The 21776-nt window shown below is 42.5% G+C and overlaps 1 protein-coding gene across 1 annotated transcript in view; it reads left to right on the top strand.

Annotated features, from left to right (window-relative positions):
- The window catches only part of reln (reelin), an 89257-nt gene that overhangs the window by 16173 nt on the left and 51308 nt on the right, over positions 1-21776 (top strand). Inside the window, 2 exon segments of the mRNA XM_051073273.1 lie at positions 3272-3379; positions 19449-19587. Coding sequence (XP_050929230.1) covers positions 3272-3379; positions 19449-19587 — 247 coding nt within the window.

Raw genomic sequence — 21776 nt, 5'->3', positions numbered from 1 at the left:
CTGTATTTTCTTGGAATTAAAGTATATGATTGTGTCTTTGTGCATGTGTGCATTTGATTTGTAAACAGATTAAGAGACATTCAGGTTGTATTTTATTTGTTCTAAAAAGCCTGTAATACACTTTTATGTAGCTTTATCTAACAATCTCTTTTCACCTTATATGCTCCATAGTCAAGCTGTCAGTCTTTTTTAAGTGTTTTGACAGAGAAAGCCTGAAATTCAGTCCAGATCTTTGCATGAACTGTGCTAGTCTAACACCTGGTTTGTTTGCACATGAACAAATCACACACAACTGCACATAGTGTATGTGCACATGCACATGCTCACAGGCACAGAACCTGCTAATGTGTTTGATGAGAGTGTTGGTAATAAAGTTCACCCCCATTCCCGCCTCATTCCCCCTGGCCAAGTGAACAGTACTCAGAAATGAGGTATGGACAAGAATGTTAAAGGCTACCATCAAAGGCTGCCAGCCTCTTCCTTTAGATCTGTGTGTGTGTGTGTGAGTGAGAGAGAGAGAGTGAGTTTGTGAGTGTGTTTGTGTGAAGTACCCCCACAGGTGATTGGATCTGATCTGATCTCATCTCATCTGATTGGCTCATTCGTCTGATGCGTTCCACAGCCGAGTGAGAGAGGGGTGTTAGAGGCCTGTCTAAATAATTTAGATCTTGCATTTGTATTGATCAGGTAGCGCTGCTCTCCATGGGCCACTCCACTACTCCCTGTCTCTCCATCCTTCTTCACCCCTCCTCTTGTTTTTTCGATTGTAACCTTGTGCCCTTAGCTTTGCCTTCCTCTCCTTTCTCCCCCCAACCTCTACATCAAACAGAGTGCAGGTACACTGCTGCAGGGGGAGCAGAAAATGTATGAGAAGGGAGTAGATGAGGAAAGTGCAGGAGAGAGCATTTTTTACCATGATTTCTCAAATGGGAGTGAGGCTGAGTGAAAGAGATTGGAAGAAAGGTGTAAGTGGTGGATAAAGAGAGAAATAGCATGGCGAAGGCAGAAAAAATCTTTTGTGTGTGTGTGTGTGTGTGTGTGTAGCCCATGTGCAAGTGTCTGTGGAGAGTAATGGAGTGTGTGTAACCTTGGAGATGCAGGTCAGTGGAAATGCAGAAATGAGCGTATTGTGTGTACTGAGGCTGGTGAAGCCCAGTCCAACTTAGTGCATTAAACCCAGTCCATTACTTCATTAAATACTGCATCATGCCATGGCCTTGGATCAATACCACATAATGTAAACACTGATAACATGTCTCACCATCGAATGGATTTGTTGAGTGGGTAATGTATTCTGTTAAGCAAAAAATAGCACAAAAGAGGAACACATATATATACACAATATGAACATGATAATTGCTTGTTTGAATGAGAAGGCCTTTTCCCTGCATTCTGTGGGTATTGCGGCACAAGAGGTGCACTGCGCAACATGGATTGAATATGATAATGCTTCTGTTGCCAAGCAAAATATCTCTTTCTCGCAATACGGCTTCTTGTACACACTGTACACGCTGATAGAATTTGGCAGTGCTCACAGCTGACAAGAAAAGGGGATACAGAGAAATTACTTGTTGCTCACACAGTGTTTTTAGAGCCATTCATACAACGGAGAAATGTCTGCAAATAAATGAGATTTTATATTTAATTCTCTAATTATACTGTAGCTAAATCTGTAGTGTGAATTATGTGCTTGGAATCTGTAGCTGAAGTACGTATTTTTTAAATAAAAATTCAGATCAAAATTAATGTGTGTAATTTACTGTTGTAAAATGTAGAGAGAGCATGTAAAATACAGCATTTATGATATATCTGGATTTTTGTGTAAAACCTATGACAGGAGACGAGAGGAGGAAATGTCTGGTTATAATAAAGAGAGTTGTGGAATGAATTATTAAGGCTTTGATATGGCAGAGAGCTGAGCTTAGCTGTGTTCTTTAGACAGGGTGTAGAACATCCAAAATACACAGACACATGCAGAACACACACTTTTCAGACACACAAAAATTGCCGGGCGCCTTGTGTGAGGACGTGTTAATGGAGTCACCCAGACAGACAGGCAGTGAGACGGGGGCCACACAGGAGTCTGCTCTGCCCAAATTCCCACATGGAAACACACCAAGCTCAGAAGAATGAACGCCCCAAGACCAAACTGACATGTTATTTTTGTTACTAAAAACACACCAACGCCGCGGGTGTCTCCTCCTATTCCCATTCAGTTTTCCCCCGAATGCAGGGGGATTCCAGGGTCAGGAAATAACAATGCCTCCATCTTTCCCAACTGCAAAGGATTTTATTCCTCAATGTGTAAAAGTGTATTTTTTGCAAGTGTGTTTTCCTTTGAGCTGCAGACTGTTCCCTTGTGCTCTGATCTGTCTGGCTGGAAGCAGTCCAGTGGCTGAGCTCTTTTCCTCTGGTGATGTAGCTGGCTCTGTGGTCCCGTCACTCAGGGTCTTTGTTTACTGGGTGGATCAATAGTTAACTTGCTGCTGGATACACTAAGCTGTAGATCTGTGCAGCTGGATAATAGACCAACACTTTTCAGCTCTTCTGCTGTTTGTGGTGACCTGTGATGAATAGAGGCTTAAGAAGCCTATTGGGTTACGGCCAATTAGCTCATCTCTCACTTCTAATATGGCTGTCAATAGGGACGGGCTTCAATTAAAGCTGCTGTGATTTGTTCAGGATGAGGTAGATTAAATTCTGGGGCTGTTGGCTGTTTTCTTTTTTGTTCCACTACTTTAAACATGACTCGAGTCCCCATTTAGCAGGTTCTTTAATTGTGCTCCTGTGTGTGTGTGAGAGAGAGAGAGAGAGAGAGAGTGAAAGAGAGAGGAATGGTTGCTTTTGCTTTAACACCTGCCTGCACATCTGTGCTCTTTCCTCTCCTCTCCTCAGGGCAGGGGTTTTGGTGTCACTGGCTTCCCACTTAATGGTCACTTACATTTCCATTTGTTAGCACCTGTGCTCTGTGCTCATTAGCAGCAGGATGTTAGGGGTCTATATACAGTTGTGTGTATACAGTTCCAGACTTCCTGTCCACATGCATGTACATCACACTGACTAATTATCTGCACAGCCTGCAAATGAAGTGTGATCATAACTTAGTGCTTGTGATCTCTGACACCTAATCAGTAGCTAATTAGTTTATGTCTCACTCCTCGATATCTGTTTTGTTTGGGTGCTATGTGACCATTTGGATGTGGAATTGCAGTAATACACAGCTTGAGGGTAACACCAATGTTAAACGACCTCCTTTTTTTTTGTCTTTTAGTTACCATCTCTACCAGTGTTTCCTTTGACGGTCTGCTGGTGACTGGCCTCTACACTTCCACACCAGTCCAGTCAGCTCCCATCCCTGCTCCTGCTGCCTTTGGCTTTGGTAAGTCTTCATGAGATACCACTCTAGGCTGTTAAGAGTGACTTTCTCACCCATACTCTTCATGCCAATACAAGCTCCTCATTAAATTCTCAACTTAGCTTCGCCTTTTAGCACAAATAAACCATCTTATACTCTAAATAGTATCTTAGTGCTGGGACTATGGGGAATCACAGCAAGCAAAGCCCAGCTCAGTGATCCACATCCGTTCCCAGAATGAGTATAAGACCACTTCCCCACTCCTGTTGAGACAGGCAGTGATGGATGAGGAGTGGGATGATGTGACCATGGGTTTGGCTGGAGGGGTTTTCATTGATGTTTGAGAGAAGAATAACAGAAAACTGAATGTGAGATGAGGAAAGGACATTGGAGAGCAAAGCAGAGAATATTTGTGAAGCCTCAGAGAGACAAAACCAAACTTCAAATAACAAAGAAGAACATATTAATGGTCAGCAAGTCACCAGGTCAGTTGGTCAAATATTTAGTTACATGCTCCTATCATTACAATAGTGAAAAGATATCCATGGATAGAGATTTTTTGGATACAATTTAGGAAATTAGGGTACTTTTTCATTTTATTATTGGTTTGCTGTAAAAACTGCAGACCTTATGATATATTAGTATTCTAGATGACAAATCACAGTTTACTTAAAATTATCCACATTTTGTCTTTGCACTGTCTGCATCTGTGTCAGTTATATCTAAATTAATTTGTGTGTTTCACCATTTTTCCATGCACTGCAAAATCTAAAATATGAAATATAAAATTAATAAATTTAGTTTACATTTTTTGACCAGTTTCATTAAACAGTAGCGGCAGTTGAATTAAAGTTAAGTGTGACCCACTTCTGGACACACAATGAGGATTTTTAGACTCAGATGAAGTGTGTGCGGATGGAGCCCCTGTGTGAAGTGGTGGGGGCTCTCTAGAGGCGATGGACGAGCCATAAAGAACTCCTCAGAGAACAGGGCTACTGGCCCAGAACTGCTGCCCAGCGGGCTCACTTATCCTGACTAACTCCACTGTTCTTCAGACGCTGACTTCACCCCAGCCAGGGCAGCTCTTCACTCTTGGCAGCCCTGTTTACTGGGGAGGCATCCAAGCAAGGATTGCGTCACCTTTGCTTCACTCTTATTAATTTGAAAAGTTTTAAGGGAAGGGCTGCACAGACTGATAGGCAGCTGCTTGTGGAACTGTGGGTTTCTGCATGGTGTGTGTTTAAATAAGTCTGCAAAGCCTTCCGTTACAGTGTTTGTAATCTGCTAAGCAGTGATACTATCCAGGTTTCACAGTGCAGTCACGCAGCTCTCTGCACTTTGCCTCTCTGCTCTGATTCTCCTGCATCCTCACTCAGTGTGGGCCTCAGGACTTCATGGAGCTATGAGCACACACAGAATCAATGTTGTCATCAAGGCAAAACACAAAAATGGGCAACTTTGGTGCCCATTTAGCGACACAAAGTTATTGTGACAAATTTCCAACATCCGGCCCAAATATGAATGTCAGGAATGACAAACGGGCCTTGAAGTGTGACATAATTGGTGAACAGAGATGTGGCATCTAGGATGCCCCACAACACCCTGACAAAAAGTATAGCATGTCAGAATTTTTTATATTTTCCTGCCCAGTGTGACTATAATGCGTTCCTTCATGTTGGCCACTAGGATGACAGAGTGCTCTCTTAGGGTTATATTGTCATCTGTTGGTTTGGCATGCTTTTGACAGTGTGTTTACAAAGTGGCGACCCTCCTCCCTGCACACGCAAGGACGTGAATGATGATTGGGTGGAGTCAAACTTGTAATGTTGCCAGTGACAGAATGTTGTTGCAGAATTTGAATCTTACATGGTGACCATCGAGAGACAAAAAAATCATGTAGTCTTATCAGGACCTTAGTGTCCAAGGTGCTTGATTTTTCCTTTACTTGATTTGTCTGCACAGTTATTAGTAGGTGATTTTTATGAGAAACTCTTTGTAACCCAGTGGCAGCAGCCTGGCTCGTCTACAGCCCATGCTCTGTGGCAGGGTGTCACATCTGGGGATTTAAGGCTTTTTAGCCCTGGGAGGTATGACGAGGGATGCTCCCAGAGAGGGAGAGCTTCATCAATGAACTCATGGAAACCCGGTAACATTGCTGTGCATAAGAGAGCCAGCGTTTGAGTAAAATGCTTTGAAGATAATTCAGTGGAACAATAATGGAATGAGACGCCACTTGACTTCCATTGTTGTTGTGACAAATATTAAAGGATCTGTAAGGACAAGAGGGTCATGCAACTCCATGAGGGAGTTTTATGAGCCTGGTGTTTAGTGTAGAGTATCTAAGATTGGGTGTGGCTCTAATCCCCCTCAATAGAGGCATATAGGGGACACAGATATGCATGGGCAGCAACATGCATACACACACACTTAGAATTCAATAAAGAAACCCACTCTCTCACCCAAGAGCACATACACTCATTCCAGCTGTGTACAGCTGTTGGAGTGGTGGCTGGCTGGGTGAACATGTGGTTAACAGATGTATCAGTGCAGGAACCAACATGAACTCCAGCATGGGGAGAAGGAAACCTCACTGCACTGACACCACATGATTGCACACACAGGGAGACAATCAGTGGTATATTAAGATTGCTGGATGTTTTTGAGATTTAAAAAGCACAATATATTTTAAGCAAGAAGAGAAGGAAGACTGTTAAGATTTTTTATTTTTGCTGGGTTGATGTTGGAGGAAAAAAAGGCCAAGAAAGAGACAGATGCGCATACAGTGAGCACGAATGGTTTGAAACAGAAAAATGAAGATGGAATAAACAGATAAAGGCAGGAAGCTGTGGAGACAGAGAAGTTAGTGTTTGTACACTCTGTGTGGGGATGTCTAGTGGTTGCTGTGGTCAGAGCTGTGGCAGTGAGCAGACAGGATGACTGCACGCTGGCCTCTAAAGAGAGAATTCCCCATGGCCTTCAGTGTCACCCTTCACTGCATTTTATGGAAAATTCATAAAACCAGTGCATGAACATGTGCATGACCACACTGCATGCAAATACACATGTTCTATCATTGGTCCTCCTCTGTCTCTGTCTCATGTGTTTTTCTTGTTTTGGTCTATGCACTAACGTAGACACCCTCACACAAACTCATACACAAACACCATGATGTGGAGACAGAGAAGTGAGCATTTTATTGGCTTCCACTCCCTCTAAATAACAATGCACTTCACGCTACATTTGTAATAAAAATGTGCAAGTTTTGAGGGACTGATATTTTTACTGCGTCGTCAGAACTCAACACCCACTCATTGTCGAATTAGCTGAAATGTGATGGAGCAATTGGGGCGGCAATCATTTCTGGCTTCTGGGCTGAGCAGCTGCTCAGGTTGCCCAAGGCTCATTCCTCCTTTGCCTAAAGGCAGGAGATCCCACTCTAGTCATGGGGTGGCTAACCACAGACCTTTACAATGCTGTAATTGCTTTGCTATGACTAGTCCAGAATCAGACAAACTGGAGCTAAAAACAACGTTATGTTTGGGAGCCATGCCCACTTGATGGAGGAAGAACACAGGAGTGTAAATTGACTGTGGTTTTTAAAATGTGCCCATAAGGGGCCCGATAAACTAGTCTGGCTGAGGCACAGCCGTAACAGTGATTCTCTTTCAAGGTGCCAGGAACTGGCAGGAAAGACTCAACATGTCATTTTGGGCTTCCTGTAGTCACAATATACAGTTAATGGACGAGGTAGAGTGTGTAAAGTGATTCATCTCATTCTACTGTGTAGTAGAGTTTGACAACCTAATTACTCATTAGAGACCTTTTTAGCATGTTTTACAGTGAAACTTATAAACTCTATGTTTGTGTGTATAACTTGTGCAGAGGAGATGTCTATACACACTGCCAGAAAAGCAACATGAGTCTGGACTGACTCAGCTGCTGGAGAATTCCAACTGCTTCGTGTTTTTCCCTCTTTTGACTTTTATTCCATTAAGAGCTCTTTCTTTCCAGTCCTGCCTCTTGGCTTTCTGAAAGGAACTCACACCACGTTCAAACTGGCGTCTACAAAGATTTTATGATGAAAACATTGACTTATGTACATTATCATAATTTTGATTTATTTTATTTAGGTACACAAAAAAGCAGTTTACTGTTGTATGTTGCACAGCAATAATGAGGTGATGCATTGCACCCCATGGGCCAGAGCCTGGGTGGAAAGAAACATGTCACATGTGGTCTGATTTGTGTTTCTCCCCTAATGGCAAAATGTTTCCCATCACATCATTATCCATTCAAATACAAAGACAGAAAATGTATTCATTCTAAATGTCCTCAGCTAAGTTGTAATTACAATGATGAACAAAAGGCACTTGAAAGGAGAAGAGAGCTTTGAAAATAGACAGGAGAGGAAAATGGATTGGCAAAAATGCCAACACGGGGCTGACAAAGTGTTTGAGATTAAGGGAATGAATGTGAGTGGAGAGTGAGAGGAGAAAATTGGAGAAAGTGTGCATGAAAAATGGCAAATGGGAACCAATGAAAGGGAGACAGTATGTGAATGATATAAGGAGGGGGAGGGAGAGAAAGAAGATGAGAGGATGGCGTTCCATCACTCCCTCTGACGGAGTGGCTGATTGGTGTTGCTGTGCCAATGCTGAGCTGCTGAGAAACTGGTCATTGATGGATGGCTCGTTTGCAGGGTGATGTTTATTTTGTCGTTAATTTGCATATTTGTATGTATTTGCGGGGCGGTTGGCTTCTGCTAGCAAGGATCAGTCCCCATCTCAATATGATGGATCTGGCTGTCTGACAAAATGGACAGCTTAGTGACAGGGACATCCAGCCGACACTCTGTCCCCATGACGGATGGCCTCATGCTAACACACAGCCCGATTAGAGATGAAATCCTGCTGCACCTTGACCTGTGGAGGAGGGGCCAGAGAGGGTGTGCAGCCAAAAGTGTAATCATACCATCCACACACTGAACAGGACTCATGCTGAAATAGAAACATATAGGAATACACAATAATGAATGGTCTTTCTTTCCTATTATGCACAATTATACATTGAAATGCAGATATTCACACACTCATCCATCTCAAGGCTGAAGGTCGGCTGTCTGCTCCCTCTCACCACCAAGCCAGATTGAATGTCAGACAGAATGTCAGACTATGAGAGATGGCAGCTCATCATGTCAGTATTTACAGAGACACACTTCTTTCTACTGAACAAAGCCTTGTTTTGGAACCTCTGTGTTTTCTCAAACACAGCACTAACAGTCCCGGGAGAGGCACAAGTGTGTTTCCGCATACCCCCTCCATCATTGGGATGAAGAAAAACTGAGGAGATACAGCGCAGGGAGAGATGGAGCATAAAGAGGAATGATACAGAAAAAGGGTGGTGCAGGGAGGAGAGAAGGGGCAAGGGAAGAGGTTCCCATGGGGAGAGAAGCTGTCAGTCCCTAGGAGACTTCAAACGCAGTGCAGCCCTGTGATCAGCCTGCTCCCTGGCTCTTGGCTGACAGCTCCCTGACTGCGCCGCTTAGACTCCTTCATACACACACAGATACACACATACACACTTGCTTGCTACCATAAGAGCTCCCACACTCACTGACTTATCCACTCATACCACAACATATTCAAATTTCATTGACATACGCACACTCATGTTGATTCTCTCACTTAGGATGCGCATCTGTGACACATTTGCTCCGACACCTGTCCTGACAGTAACCTTGAACACCGCCAAAAGTTCCCCTGCTGCAACTCTTTCAAGGACACTGCACAGTCCCAAACTGTTGCTGCTGAACTACTGGCTGAACAGAGGCAAGGTGGTGCTGGCAGTGGTGGTGATGATGATGTTAATAATGATGATGATGACTTATCTAAGCCATTACTCCTTTTCTGCCCAGGGCTGAGGCAGCCAGAGGCAGATCTCTCCTGATGATGAATTCATTAGCGCAGAAGATGAAATGAGTTGTCAGGGGCAGGGTTATGTATGGTAGGTGATTTGTGTTCTCTGCGGCATAGTGTTAGATCAGACTCAAGATCAACTGGGTCGGCTTGCTGTAAATCTCCCTGCTTTGCTGGCACAGGAGTTCCCCACCCTTCTCGCCGCCCTCCCCGGACTGAGCCTCTGTTCTATCCCTCCCGTTGCCCGACATGTCCTCCCCCACCAATCTCACACTGCCTGGCAGTTGTTAACAGGTAGCTAAACATTTGGGTGCTCTCAGAGTCCAGAGTAATGCTTGGGTGATTATGCATTACAAGTCATGTAGCTTCTCTCCATGTGCAAAGTCTCCTTAGAAGTGAAAAGCAACCCCACATTCAACAGAGTGCAACATAATCCATTATTAATTTAAGGTAGACCCACAGCAGACTCTTGAGTAGTGCATTAGTGTGTTGGCCATACATCCCAGCAGCATAAGTCTTGCTTCTCAGGTGTGATGGTACCATAGACCTGCAGGAGCACTGCTGCTGGGAATTTGCTGGTTCACTTAGTGTACACTAGCTCTCTTGGAAAACATAGTCCTGTCTTTGAACTCCCACAGCTTCACAAGGTGTGCTTACATTTGTATGTAGTGTTCAGTATACGTGTCTATGTTCATGCATGTAAGCATCTATTTGTGTCTGTGAGTGAGGGTGTGCGTGTGTGTGTGTGTGTGTGTGTGTGTGTTTCTGTTTGCTTTTTGTGAGAGCACACAAACATTTGTATGCACATGCTGAGCATTTGAGTGCTTTTTCCTTTCTTCACTGTATTTTTTACATCCAAATGTATGTTAAAAAAGGTCCAGGGTGACATAGAGAGCAGAAATAGGGGAAAGCAGGAGCTGGACTGACTGTGATAGAGATTTCAAAGCGGTGTGTGAGCTGTTGGGCAGTTTTATTTTTTATTTTTAATTTTTTTATCCTGCAGGAGAGAGCAGCAGGCGTAGGCTGTTTCTCCCATGTGTGGTCTCTCTTGAGCAGAGCAATGTTATTTTCTGCCATGCAGAGAGGTTGGTTACATGCCAGAGAGAACGAGAGAGGAGAGAGAAATAAAGATAGAATAAAGACAGAGAGAGCTTTGACTCAAAGACTGCTCAGTTTGACACATTTCTGTGAACACCAGTGGGTTTGCATCATTTCAACACAGAGGCAAGCTGACTTTGAAATTTATCTTTGTTGTGTTGTGATATAAAACTCCTTATACTCTATACCTCCTCATGCACCTTGCAAGTGTGTGGGCATCTGTGGGTTTGGTGTGCAAACTGAGAGAGAGTGATTTTACAAAGTCTTCTCCACAAAGTGCATGCCATCTAGGCTGCACTCTGAGGTCTATTCATTTTTAAAGTTCCTTTACAGAGAGTATAAGAAACAGTGGAAGTGCTCTCTCTGACTCTGTGAGATGAGGAAGTTTAGTGGTTCTTCTGGTTTCTCCCTGTAGGGCCTTGACTGGATCTGGCCCTCTACCCTCTAAAAGCTTCAGAGAAGAATAGCAATGCTCCACAGTCTGGCCCATTTTTCTTTAGTTTTTTTTTTTTTTTTTTTTTTACATTGTATACATGCAATGTGTGAGCAACTCACCCAGATCCAATCTGACCCATATTTTGGCAGCGAAAATAGTTGGTGACCTTCTCTATGTTTCGCCCTCCTTACGAGAGCCAGGCTGTTGCCGTGATTAGTTCACTGCCTCCCAGCACTTCTCTGTCAGACCAGGCTCAGCTCCAGCCTCCTCCATAAACACATTTAGATACACACACTTACTGTATAAACACATCCATGCAAATGCAGCATGGATACCATGCCTTGCTCACCCAAGGCTTACACTGGCTCCTCACCTGTCACCCCAGGTCTCTGTCTCTCATACTCAACATGTGTGTGTGACAGAGCCTGCAAGACCACGGCCTCACCAGTTTGTTTGTTTGCTGCATTGGCGGGTGGGGAGCAGGGACGTGGGTGCAAGAAATTAGCACAAGTCAAATCAGATTAATTAATCCACGGCTCAAACTATTAGCTGAGGAGTCGTGTTGAATTAAAAATCAAATTAGCTCTGGCGCCTGCCGGTAAAGCTGTGGTGTGTGCCTGCCAAGCTACAATGACACACACACCCACAGAAGGCAGCCGCTCATGGGCTTCACTGATGGATGGACGTACGGATGGATGGAGGGGTGGAGGAAGAAATTGGTGCTCAAGGACTAGAGGGATGGGGGAAGGGAAGTTTAGTGACTTTGCCACCCAGTGTGGTAAGCTTCTCCTGGGGCGCAAGGCTGGTTGCCCTCCACTGGGTGCTGCTCCACAGGCCTCACACCACTAGCACTCAGCAGACTTGGCTACGTCACTCCAGTTAGGCCTTCACAACACTTCACCCTGATGGGTTACATAACACACACACACAGTATTGTGAGTTTAGAATTGAACCCAGTTTTAAACAGGTCTCTGTCCCTAGCTTGACTATTAGACTATGAGAGGCAAGGGAAAAGTAAATTCTGTTTTTATACAACTTGTGTCTCTTTTTCACAGTTTTGGCCATCCCTCCTATTGGTAATAATTACATTGTGCTAACCAAACTAATTTCTGAATTCTGAAAGCATTGCAACATCACTAAAAAGAAGTCTAACCTGGTAAGAAACATGAAGTGTCCTCTGATCAAACAGGTTTTAAACAAGCCGCATGTTTATTCAAACTTGTTTGGGAGAAAAAATAAAGGAAAGATTGCAGATAATTTCTTTGGAACAACTTTGACCAACCATACTTACCGTAATTAGCTTCCTTATACAATGAGGATTTTTTAACCAACATTTGCTTGGTAAATTGGTTAAGAACAGCAGTGCTAAATTGTTGGCTTATTCCCAACGTGTCTAATTGTCTGACTTATCTTGTTTCTTGTTGGACTTTGTATTATTATTATTATTTGTATATTTGTGAGAGTGCCTTTGAGATGGATTGCAGGGCTGCGTAAAGAAGTAGAAGTCTCATCTAACATACACGGTCAGGCTCCAAATACACAACACTTGTTTGATTCAGAATAGCATTCATTTCAATTATGACACATTAGTTCAGGGGGGTATATTGTGCTCCACCAGTTTTTCTATATTCCATTTATCATTCGTCCTTGTGTGGCTTTTAGCTCTTGTTCATTGAGAGAAAGCAGTACACAGCTTCAAGCTATCACTGTTATTTTCGTCATACTTTTAGTTTTCAGTTACTGGTTTTGATAGACACAACATGTATAGGACATACTACAGCTGCACAAACAATTATTAAAGTAGTATTTGTATTTGTATTAAACAATTCTAATATAACCATATGCTGTTGTGTACAGTACTTTCTCTCTTTCAGCTGATTAGTACCATGCTGGGTGCTTCTCTAGTTTGCCTGTGTGTGTGTGTGTGTGTGTGTGTGTGTGTGTGTGTGTGTGTGTGTGTGTGTGGCCTTGCCTTCAGAGTTTATGGATGATGGATGATGGATGCTGTGAGATACAATGGAAGCCTAAATGAAAGAGCAATTGTTCTGTGAATGTATGCATATGGACAAAAATTGGTCAGGTTCTTAGAGCAAGGGCATGAATACATACATTTTATCTATACACAAATGGCTTCTTTCACAGAAGATTCAATTTAATCTACTGTGAACATATGGAAAAACATAAAAATGTAAACACATACATGTGCACAGTTAGTCTCTCATACACACTTGTGCATGCTCTCCCATACACACATTCTGCTCAGCAGACCTCCAGGTGTCCTTTACTGCCATTTAAACACTCTTTCATTCAAGTGGCAAACCTCTCCCCCTCACTTTTTCCCACAGAGTCTCTTACCCCCATTCCCCTGGCCACTGGCATCTTTCACCACCCATATTAACACACAGCTTCCTCCTGGCAAGGCTGTGCTGGACCCCTGCCATCACCACAACACTGCCAACCTGTCTCCATGGTAGTGTGATTGGCAGATGCTGAGATGGATGCCCATTTCAGCCAATGGCAGATCGGAGTCAGGTTGTCATGCGCTGTGAGACCCTGCAGTGGTCTGGCTGACCAACTGAAGATGGTGTTGGGAAGAATGGGTGAATGCAATACAACAGGCGCACACAAACACACGCACACACACATAGCATGGGATCATTCAGTAGCACAAAGCGTATGGGGTCCCTACTCAGGCTGTCATTACTGTTGTGATGTATCATTTATGTTGCCATTGTGTGGCCTCCTCCTAAAACATGTTGACAGAGGCATTATTCTGGCTTTTGACAGATTCCCATACATTCACAGGCTTTTAATAACACACGTTAATGCTCCAGTAGGTTTATGACAGGTTTAAGAATTACCACATGAAATATGAGCCTTCAATAGGCCCGCTCTCCAAATTATCTGGGGTGGTATGCTTGTAACTTCTAAGTCTGAGCAAGTGGGACAATGATCACAACTTATGAGACTACTATCTGTGAGGCACTAAAAACATGTACACAACAGGCCTGGAAGACAAAAGATGTGCACTATATACTTTAATCTGGACTTTTCAAATGAGACCCACTTTTCTATGTTTAATCAAAAATTATATAGTGATTGGTGACAAATACAAATTCCCCAGACAAAAATCAAATAGCCTAATCTCCTTACAGCACATTACGCTACTTCGTAGCGTGATTTCATTAACACTCCGAGCAAACTGCTATGCATGCACATGCATTTTAATATTCTGTTTGTGGTTGCTTCTCTGTGTGTATGTGCTTAGATACAGGGTCATGGTGTGTATTTATTTGATTCTGTGTGCGTGTTCTGTAGGATTAAAGGCGCAGATGAATTCATTAATAACAATTGGGAAAGGGAAAAAAGGGAAAGCTGGACCAGTTCAGTAGATTTAATGTTGTTTAATACACCTAGATTCCTTTTGCTTTCAGGGACTGAAGTGCAATTTCCCACTGTCTTCCTATCAGTATTCTCTTAGCAACCAAGAGAGGGTAATGGAAATTTTGCACGTAAACATGTTTGACTGTCTTGAAATCATTTTAAGATCCTTTACAGTCAAATCAAACACAGACAGATAACTCAAACCAATAGTTTCCTGTTGCTCCAGAGCCAGACATTGCTGAAGGACAGTTGTGGAATGACTGCAAATTTCAGTAGCTATTTGCTACTGACCAGATGTCAAATGGTGTGTATAAACTCTGAATGATTCTGGTAAATGTGCACATCAATTTGAATGGTGCCTCTTGAATCCTCGCAACTCTGCCACAAAGCCTATCTATCAGTTATAATGCCAGTTAGACCAGCTCCTGCTGGTCCTACAGTGTGAAGTCGCTGCCAGGCTGAGCCACCGATTGCCCATCTGCTCCATCAGGGAGAATTCTCACTCCATCTATTTGACTTGTTTTGAGCTTGGCTGTGGAAAGCTCATTAGCTTTGCAAAGTGAGATATAAAGACAGATAGAAATACACTGTCCAAAGAGAGAGATGTTAAAGAGTACACAGACAGATGTGAATTGAAGTGTTTATGTATTTAAAAGAGAAAGACCAGACAGAAGGGGAAAAAAATGTAGAGAAGTCTTTGTTACTGGAGACATGGGCGGACTGAATATGAATAAATAAGAGGTGGCGAACTTCCCACTTCCTTTTTATGGAACACTTTAAAAATTCACTGCAATTACGAGCAGAGATTGATGTTGGGGTGACAATCCTACAACCAGCATGTGACCCTTAAAATCCAGACACACCCATTTCCTGTGTTTCTGTGTATCTGAGTGAGATTGTGTGTGGGCATGCCTGAGAATGCATGTATAGGCATTTGTGTGTGCGTGTATATGTGTGTGTGGGGGTTCATATTTATGAAACATGCTCTGCCCAGTCATACCGTGGGAGTTAGCAGGTCATCTTCCCTTGCCATTAATCACTGCCGACAGCTCATAAGTGCCCAATCTGCATGTGAAAGAACTGCGTGTGTTGTGTGTGCGTGCATGTATTTGCATGTGTGCATTTGACTGTGGATGTGTGGTTGCAACAGTCCTTCAAGATCCCCCTGTGGCTGCTTATTGAATTAGAAGCGGCCTCTACTAATACTTGTCTAACATGCAGCATGAACGCATCACCAGTGGCATTTGTACTGCAGCTACAACTTCTGTCATTGTCAACTCAGTAGGTGAGTTCTGCATGTGGCTGATTGTGTGATAACGAGTTCATATGTGGAGAACAGTCAGTTGATAAAGAATAAAATGTAGCCATTAAAACTGAACTGTGTGTCATATTTTCTAGGAAGAGGTTAAACACAAAAATATCACAATCACCCATTAACTGTGGCCTTTGATTAATACAACTGCATCAAATACTGTAATTATAGTGAAAGAATTTGGAGGATCGAGAGTGAGAGAGGAGGAGATCAACAAAATATTGACAGAAAAGAAAACAAGCACACAAACCAAAGTCCATCATGATGTGGTAAAAAAGAACTCAGAGGTCAACAGAGCAAAGACAAAATTAATGAAAAGTTTTTGCAGTTTGTGTGACCCTGACCTATAAGGACACATGAGGGCTTTATTATCTATTTTCATTTCACAATGACGAAAGAGCCTGTCTTTCTGTTTCTCTGCTCATCTCCCTGGACAGAACCAGGAATGTCAGAGCTTTCTTTTTTTCCTTCTCCAGGTTCACTACAGCTTGTTGCTTTACTGGAACGTTTGGGATTTGGATCTCATTGAATAATAGTGATTTCTCTCTCTCTCTCTCTCTCTCTCTCTCCACACCCAGACATGAAAGGGACTAGTTTCGTTATTTGCATTTTTACGCCTGAGTGTATTTTTCAAGTAGAAAAAGAAATTCTGCGTGTTGAGTCCCAGCACTGCTGTGTCCTGGAGTGCATCAGTCTGCCTTTTCATCTTCACCCTATAGCCAAACTGCTTTATGCTTTTCTTTAGCCATACCATCTCTCTACCTCTCTCTCTGTATTGCTTTCTCCCTGTCTGTTATATTTTCTTTATTTTCCAAATTTTCTCACAAATCCATGTTCAATTTCTGTATCAAATATTGAATTCTGTGTTTGTTTAACCTCATCCAACATTTGATTATCTCCCTATTTGAGCAAGAATTACAGTAGCCTGTGGAACATTAGTTAAGATTTTATGATGCAAGTTTGTCATTACTGTGAATTAAAAACGACTCTTAACACCAAAGCTGTTGTTGGTACCGTGCCCACCTTTTTCTTTTTCTCGCTAATGTTTCTCATTGTAAATACAAATGCTCCTTTGAATAAGTGATTCATTGTTTCTATCCCCCTGTCCACACTGGCCACAGCCCTTTACTTCTCCTTCTGCTATCTCTTCTGCTCAGTCTGCTGCTCAGCTCCATCACCATACTTCTCTCTTTCTGCTTGTCTGTGCAGCTTTCCAGATAGTGTTTTCATGGCCATGAAAGCTAAGCTTGTATTATGCACATCTGCAGGGATTCTCAAATTGCACCACGGCAATGTGGCAAGAAAGATTCATAGCACTTCTGCTTCTCTTCTTCTGCCACAAAATTGGACAATTAGTGCCAAAACTGTTGTCTTGACTGCCTCAGTTGTAGCAGTAAATTTGTGGCACAAAACAGCCAGGAAATTGTTCTCAAAATGGTACTCTCCTGTGTCGGACGGGGTTAAAAAGAGAGGAAAATGTATGGATATGTCAATGCATGCTTCCCTGAATGCTACATAAGACCAGCATAGAAACTATTCCTGCTGCTCTGTATGTTGGCAGTAAAGATAGGGTACTGAGGAGATCTGAGCCCAAGCAAACAACATAGCAATAACCCCAGACAGTAATGTGTGTTTATGTGTGTTTCCCCTTGCGAGTGTGTGTGTGTTTGCTTAGGAGTAAATCGTGGCCATTACACAGAGGGGTTATGGCCGAGGTGATTGGAGAACAGCAGTATTATTAGTGGGTGATTACATCTCAGTCTGTTATTACACACCATCAGCTCCTTAGCAATGTGTAGGGCCGCTTCGCCTGACACCTCGTAAATCTGACACATTAGGACCACACTCTACATGTACTTGCACATAATGTCACAATATGTTGTTGTCATGTGAAAACCTCTTAAATCATGTAGCTTTGGTGATTATTCAGTTCAAACTCTAGTTAAAGAGTTTGATGTTTCTCTAGATGATGAGAAAATTTACAACTCTGGGGTTGAAGAAAACCTTTGGAAACCCCACAGGGTAGAATAAATACATGGTGCTCAATCAAAAAATAGGGTTGTTTTTCTTAGCTTTTCATCCGACAGCAATGATAACTAGGTTTGTTTGTACCGTGGCACACACATACACATCAACATAAATTTTGTGCAACGCTACAAATACACATACACAACTGGCCGACTCAAACAGAAACATTTATGGTGCTGTCGACATTGTATGTATTTATGGATGCAATCTGTGAAGTCAAATTTATAACTGTCAGAAATGGGCGGAATTATTTCTCTTTAAATAATTAGTTTTGAACCACGCACACACACAGACACACACATACACAATCTTTGCATATTCATTTGCACATTGATCCAGGGGATATTAAAGCTCCAATGTTATTAATCATTGCTGATTATGTTTTCAGTGAAGTGAGTTATGATTGAGCAGAGGAGAGGAGAGGATTGTATTTGTAGGTTATAAAGAGCAGAGGACAGACACCAAAGTGCTGCAGCATCACAGAGCACATCCTCATACACAGATGGGACATCGCATACATTTTTAACCTGGCTGAATGTGTTTGCTTCATCTTCACTGGACCGCATTATGTTGACTTCATGTTGTAGAATTATGACAAATGCCTAGATTATCTGCCTGGGAGGTGCAGAAGTGTCTGTGTATACTGCATACTCTAGTTGTATCGCGATAGTTAACGCACCATTTTGGAGGCCTCTTTGTAGACGCTACAAAGCTGTTTAGTTACAGTAAATTATTAAACTGTTCTGTATGTCTTTGGCTCAGTGATTGATGAGTCCGGCAGCATCCTGCCCTTGCCCTCTGTGATATGAAGGAAAGATTGTGTGACATGATGTCATTCCATCGCTGCAATCATAGCCGGACACAGACCCTCATTAATAAGAGCACTGTTATGTAGTGTCAGCTCAGAGGGAGAGAAAAAAGAAGCAGGGGGTCCAGAAAAAAATGAATGCTGAAAGGAGGGAAGTAGAGCAAAGGAGAGAATGTGGATGAGAAGTGAGTGTGAGGAAAGAAGACAAAGAAAACTGTAGGATGCCAGTGGATGGAAATAATATTAATGTGGTGGCATGAGATCAAACAAGTGAGGAAAGAAACAAAAAGCAAATGGAAGAAAGGGAGAATGGGGCAAGGTAGATATGCAACACTCCAGATGTACAGTAGGTACATGTCAAAACTCTCCTGTGTTTTCACTGTCAACTGTTCCTTATATCACTCAGCTCTTTGCAGCTCTCTGTTAGTGTATCTAATTACATTTGTTGTCCAGTCACCTTATGCATTAGTTTCAGACTAATGCTGACTTGTCTGTAAGAAGTGTTACATATTATGTATTTCCCTCAGTGCACTCTGTCTTACCAAATATTATTGCATGGTTTTAATTGTACATAAGTTAATAGGTTTAACTTTGCTGCACAGCATACCATGTTTTATTTTAATGTGTTCCAACTTGTCTGCTTTCATTTCCATACTACATAAAATCAACCTGAACAGACTTGCCTGAAATAGTTTTGGTAATCCATCACAGTTTTGTGAAAGCAACTCTATGAGTGTGCAGCAGTGTAGTTGAGTATGGATTAATTTTTAAAGACTGCTGGTGGGAAGCTAGCTGGTTACTAAAAACCAATGTTTTTAATGCACGAGGCTGTAAATTAAATATAATACGTTTTGTGTCTTAGTAATGTTGTTCAGGAGGCCCGTGATCTACACAACCTAACCTACATGAATGAAGTTTTATATCTTTGCATGTTGATTTTAATTTTGCACTAAAATAAATGGAAAGCAGCTGCTACCTGTGAGGCAGGGAAACATTAAAGAATATGAAAAACTATGGTAGCCTTCAGTAAAATGTTTGGCAGTACTGTAAATGACACAAAGCAGTGTAAGGTTTTTGGTGTCTCACTTATTCTCTACTTACCTCTCCTCCAGGTGTGATGCCAGAACGTCAGTTTGGTGGAACCCAGTTTGTTTGCAGTGTGGTTGCTTCCCATGTCAGCCACCAGCCCTCCACCAGTTTCAGCTTTGTCTGGATCGCCCCACCACCTGGCACTGGCTGCGTCAACTTCCTGTAAGTCATGTGTGTGTATGTGAAGAAAGGAAAGTGTCTAAGAGCGAATAAGACAGAGAAGTTGCAGAAGAATGGCCTTGTGATACAGACTAAGACCTTTACAGCTGCCACGTGTCTAACCCTGACACGGAAGTCATAAACTGTAACAATAATATCCGCTAATGTTGTATGGCCGCACATTGACCCAGTAGGCCTGAGAGAGGCTTATTGGCTGACATCATGGGTTGTGTTTTCTTTGTCTGCGCTGCAGAAAGGATGTTAAAGGCCATCCTGTCAGAGAAAGCTTGCATGATGACTCGAAAGAGGTTAAGCCAGGGACAGAGCTAGCGTGTGTGTGCTTATATCCTAATTACCTTGTTTGACATGGCCTGTGCAGTGGCGGGTGTGAGTTTGTGTGTGTATTTACCCTGTCGAGAATTAACGGAAATATCCCCATCCTCTTATTCAGTGGGCTCTGTGCCGCTTGTCATTGGAAAAAGTGTGAGTCGTTGGTCAGATCCACCCATCCCCTGAGGATGGGTGTGATAGAGACACAGACACACATACACACACACTCACTTTTTGAAACAGAAAACAGACATATGAGTTTGTTCTTCAGGCAAATGCTTTCTATTAAGGGTTTTATTATGGTTTTAGCCCACTGCAAGACATTCAGGTTATACTGGACAGGTGATTTAGCTTTCTGTATTTGACCTTGTATGTTTCCCTGAAACTTACATGTTGCATGATTGGCTGTAGCTGCATATGTTCAAGAAGAGCCCTGGTCTTTTCTTTTTCTCATTTTCATTCCCCCTTCCTCTGGTTTATCTTGCTCTTCATCATCTTCTCCATCTCTATCTGTTGGAAACACCCTCTAACTCTCTTTCCCTCTAGTTCTCTTGGCTGGTGATTTACAGCCTCATGCTGATAATCAGTCAAAATGCAATTAGAAGCTGTTGCTGGAGAAGCGTAGAGGAAAAGGGAGTATTCTAATAACTCTGCCCCATGCAAAGTCACAGCAGCACAGCACCACATTACAAAGATCTTTGAAAATATCACCCACAAATATTACAATGTTTATAAACTTAACTGAGGTAATTCTCAGACTTCATATACAGAACAGACCAGTGTATTTTTAAAATGAAATCCAAAGAAAACATTGTTATTATCATATGAGTTTAATGGTTGGATAGTCAAATCAAACTGCAAACTAATCCCTCTCTCTTGTTTATCACCAGTCATCCTCTTTCAAAACTTGAAAGACATTGCAAATTGTACGTCAGTGTTTCATAAAAACCACAACCAAATTAAACATTTTGGCAGTATACGCAAAAATCCCTCAGTGAATTCCTGGAGGGACTCGATAGACTATCAGACAGAGACTTTTATGGACAAAATGACAGAAACGGATTCAGTTTGGGAATTTATTGAAGTGGAGCTGCCATTTAGACAATATCCACGGAGCCAAACAGATTTACTGGCTTTTTTGTCTGCCAGCAAACACATTTACTATTGAGCGTGTGTCAGCTTACGAGGATTGTGTGTTTCCTCGGTAGTTGTGTGTGTGTCAGTGCATGTGCTGTGTGTTTGCATGTGAGTGTAAACCACGGAGCCACAGTGTGCCAATGCTGATGACAGCAGGGCTGGCAGGGGGCCACGACTATATGACAATAGGGGCCCCTGCGGCTGACCTTATCAAAGTCAGCCAGTCACACTCCAGCTGGCTGGAGACTGCTCCTCACGCACACACACACACACACACACCGTCTTACTGCCCCCCGTTACAGTTCACAGCTCCCATCTCCACCAGTATATCCTCATCTCCAGAGCTGCCCTCCCTGGGTTCATTGAGGGAATTCAACAGGCGAAGCCCTTGTGTCCAAAACCACGTTGGGTGCCACATCAAATTTTTCAGGACTGTATTGTTGCAGTGTTGTTACTCTTGAGGGCAAGATCTTATCAGAAAACTGCAGTCGCCTTTGTCTCTCAAATTTTGCCTCTGCATCTTGGTTTATATGACTACACTCTTCCCAGGAGATGCAGTTTTGTAACAAATTGCTACAATCAGTTTAAAAGTCAACCAAGGTAATAAAGATATAGTGCTATGGATGTGACAGAAAAGATATTTGTCTTGACAGTACAAAATGTAAATAATGCAATGTCCTGCCCTTGCCCATTGCACTTCTGCCCTGATGGATACAGGGACCGTT

This window comes from Lates calcarifer, linkage group LG10, assembly GCF_001640805.2.
Source record: "Lates calcarifer isolate ASB-BC8 linkage group LG10, TLL_Latcal_v3, whole genome shotgun sequence".
Lineage (NCBI taxonomy): Eukaryota > Metazoa > Chordata > Actinopteri > Centropomidae > Lates > Lates calcarifer.
This window is presented reverse-complemented; position numbering and strand designations above follow the sequence as displayed.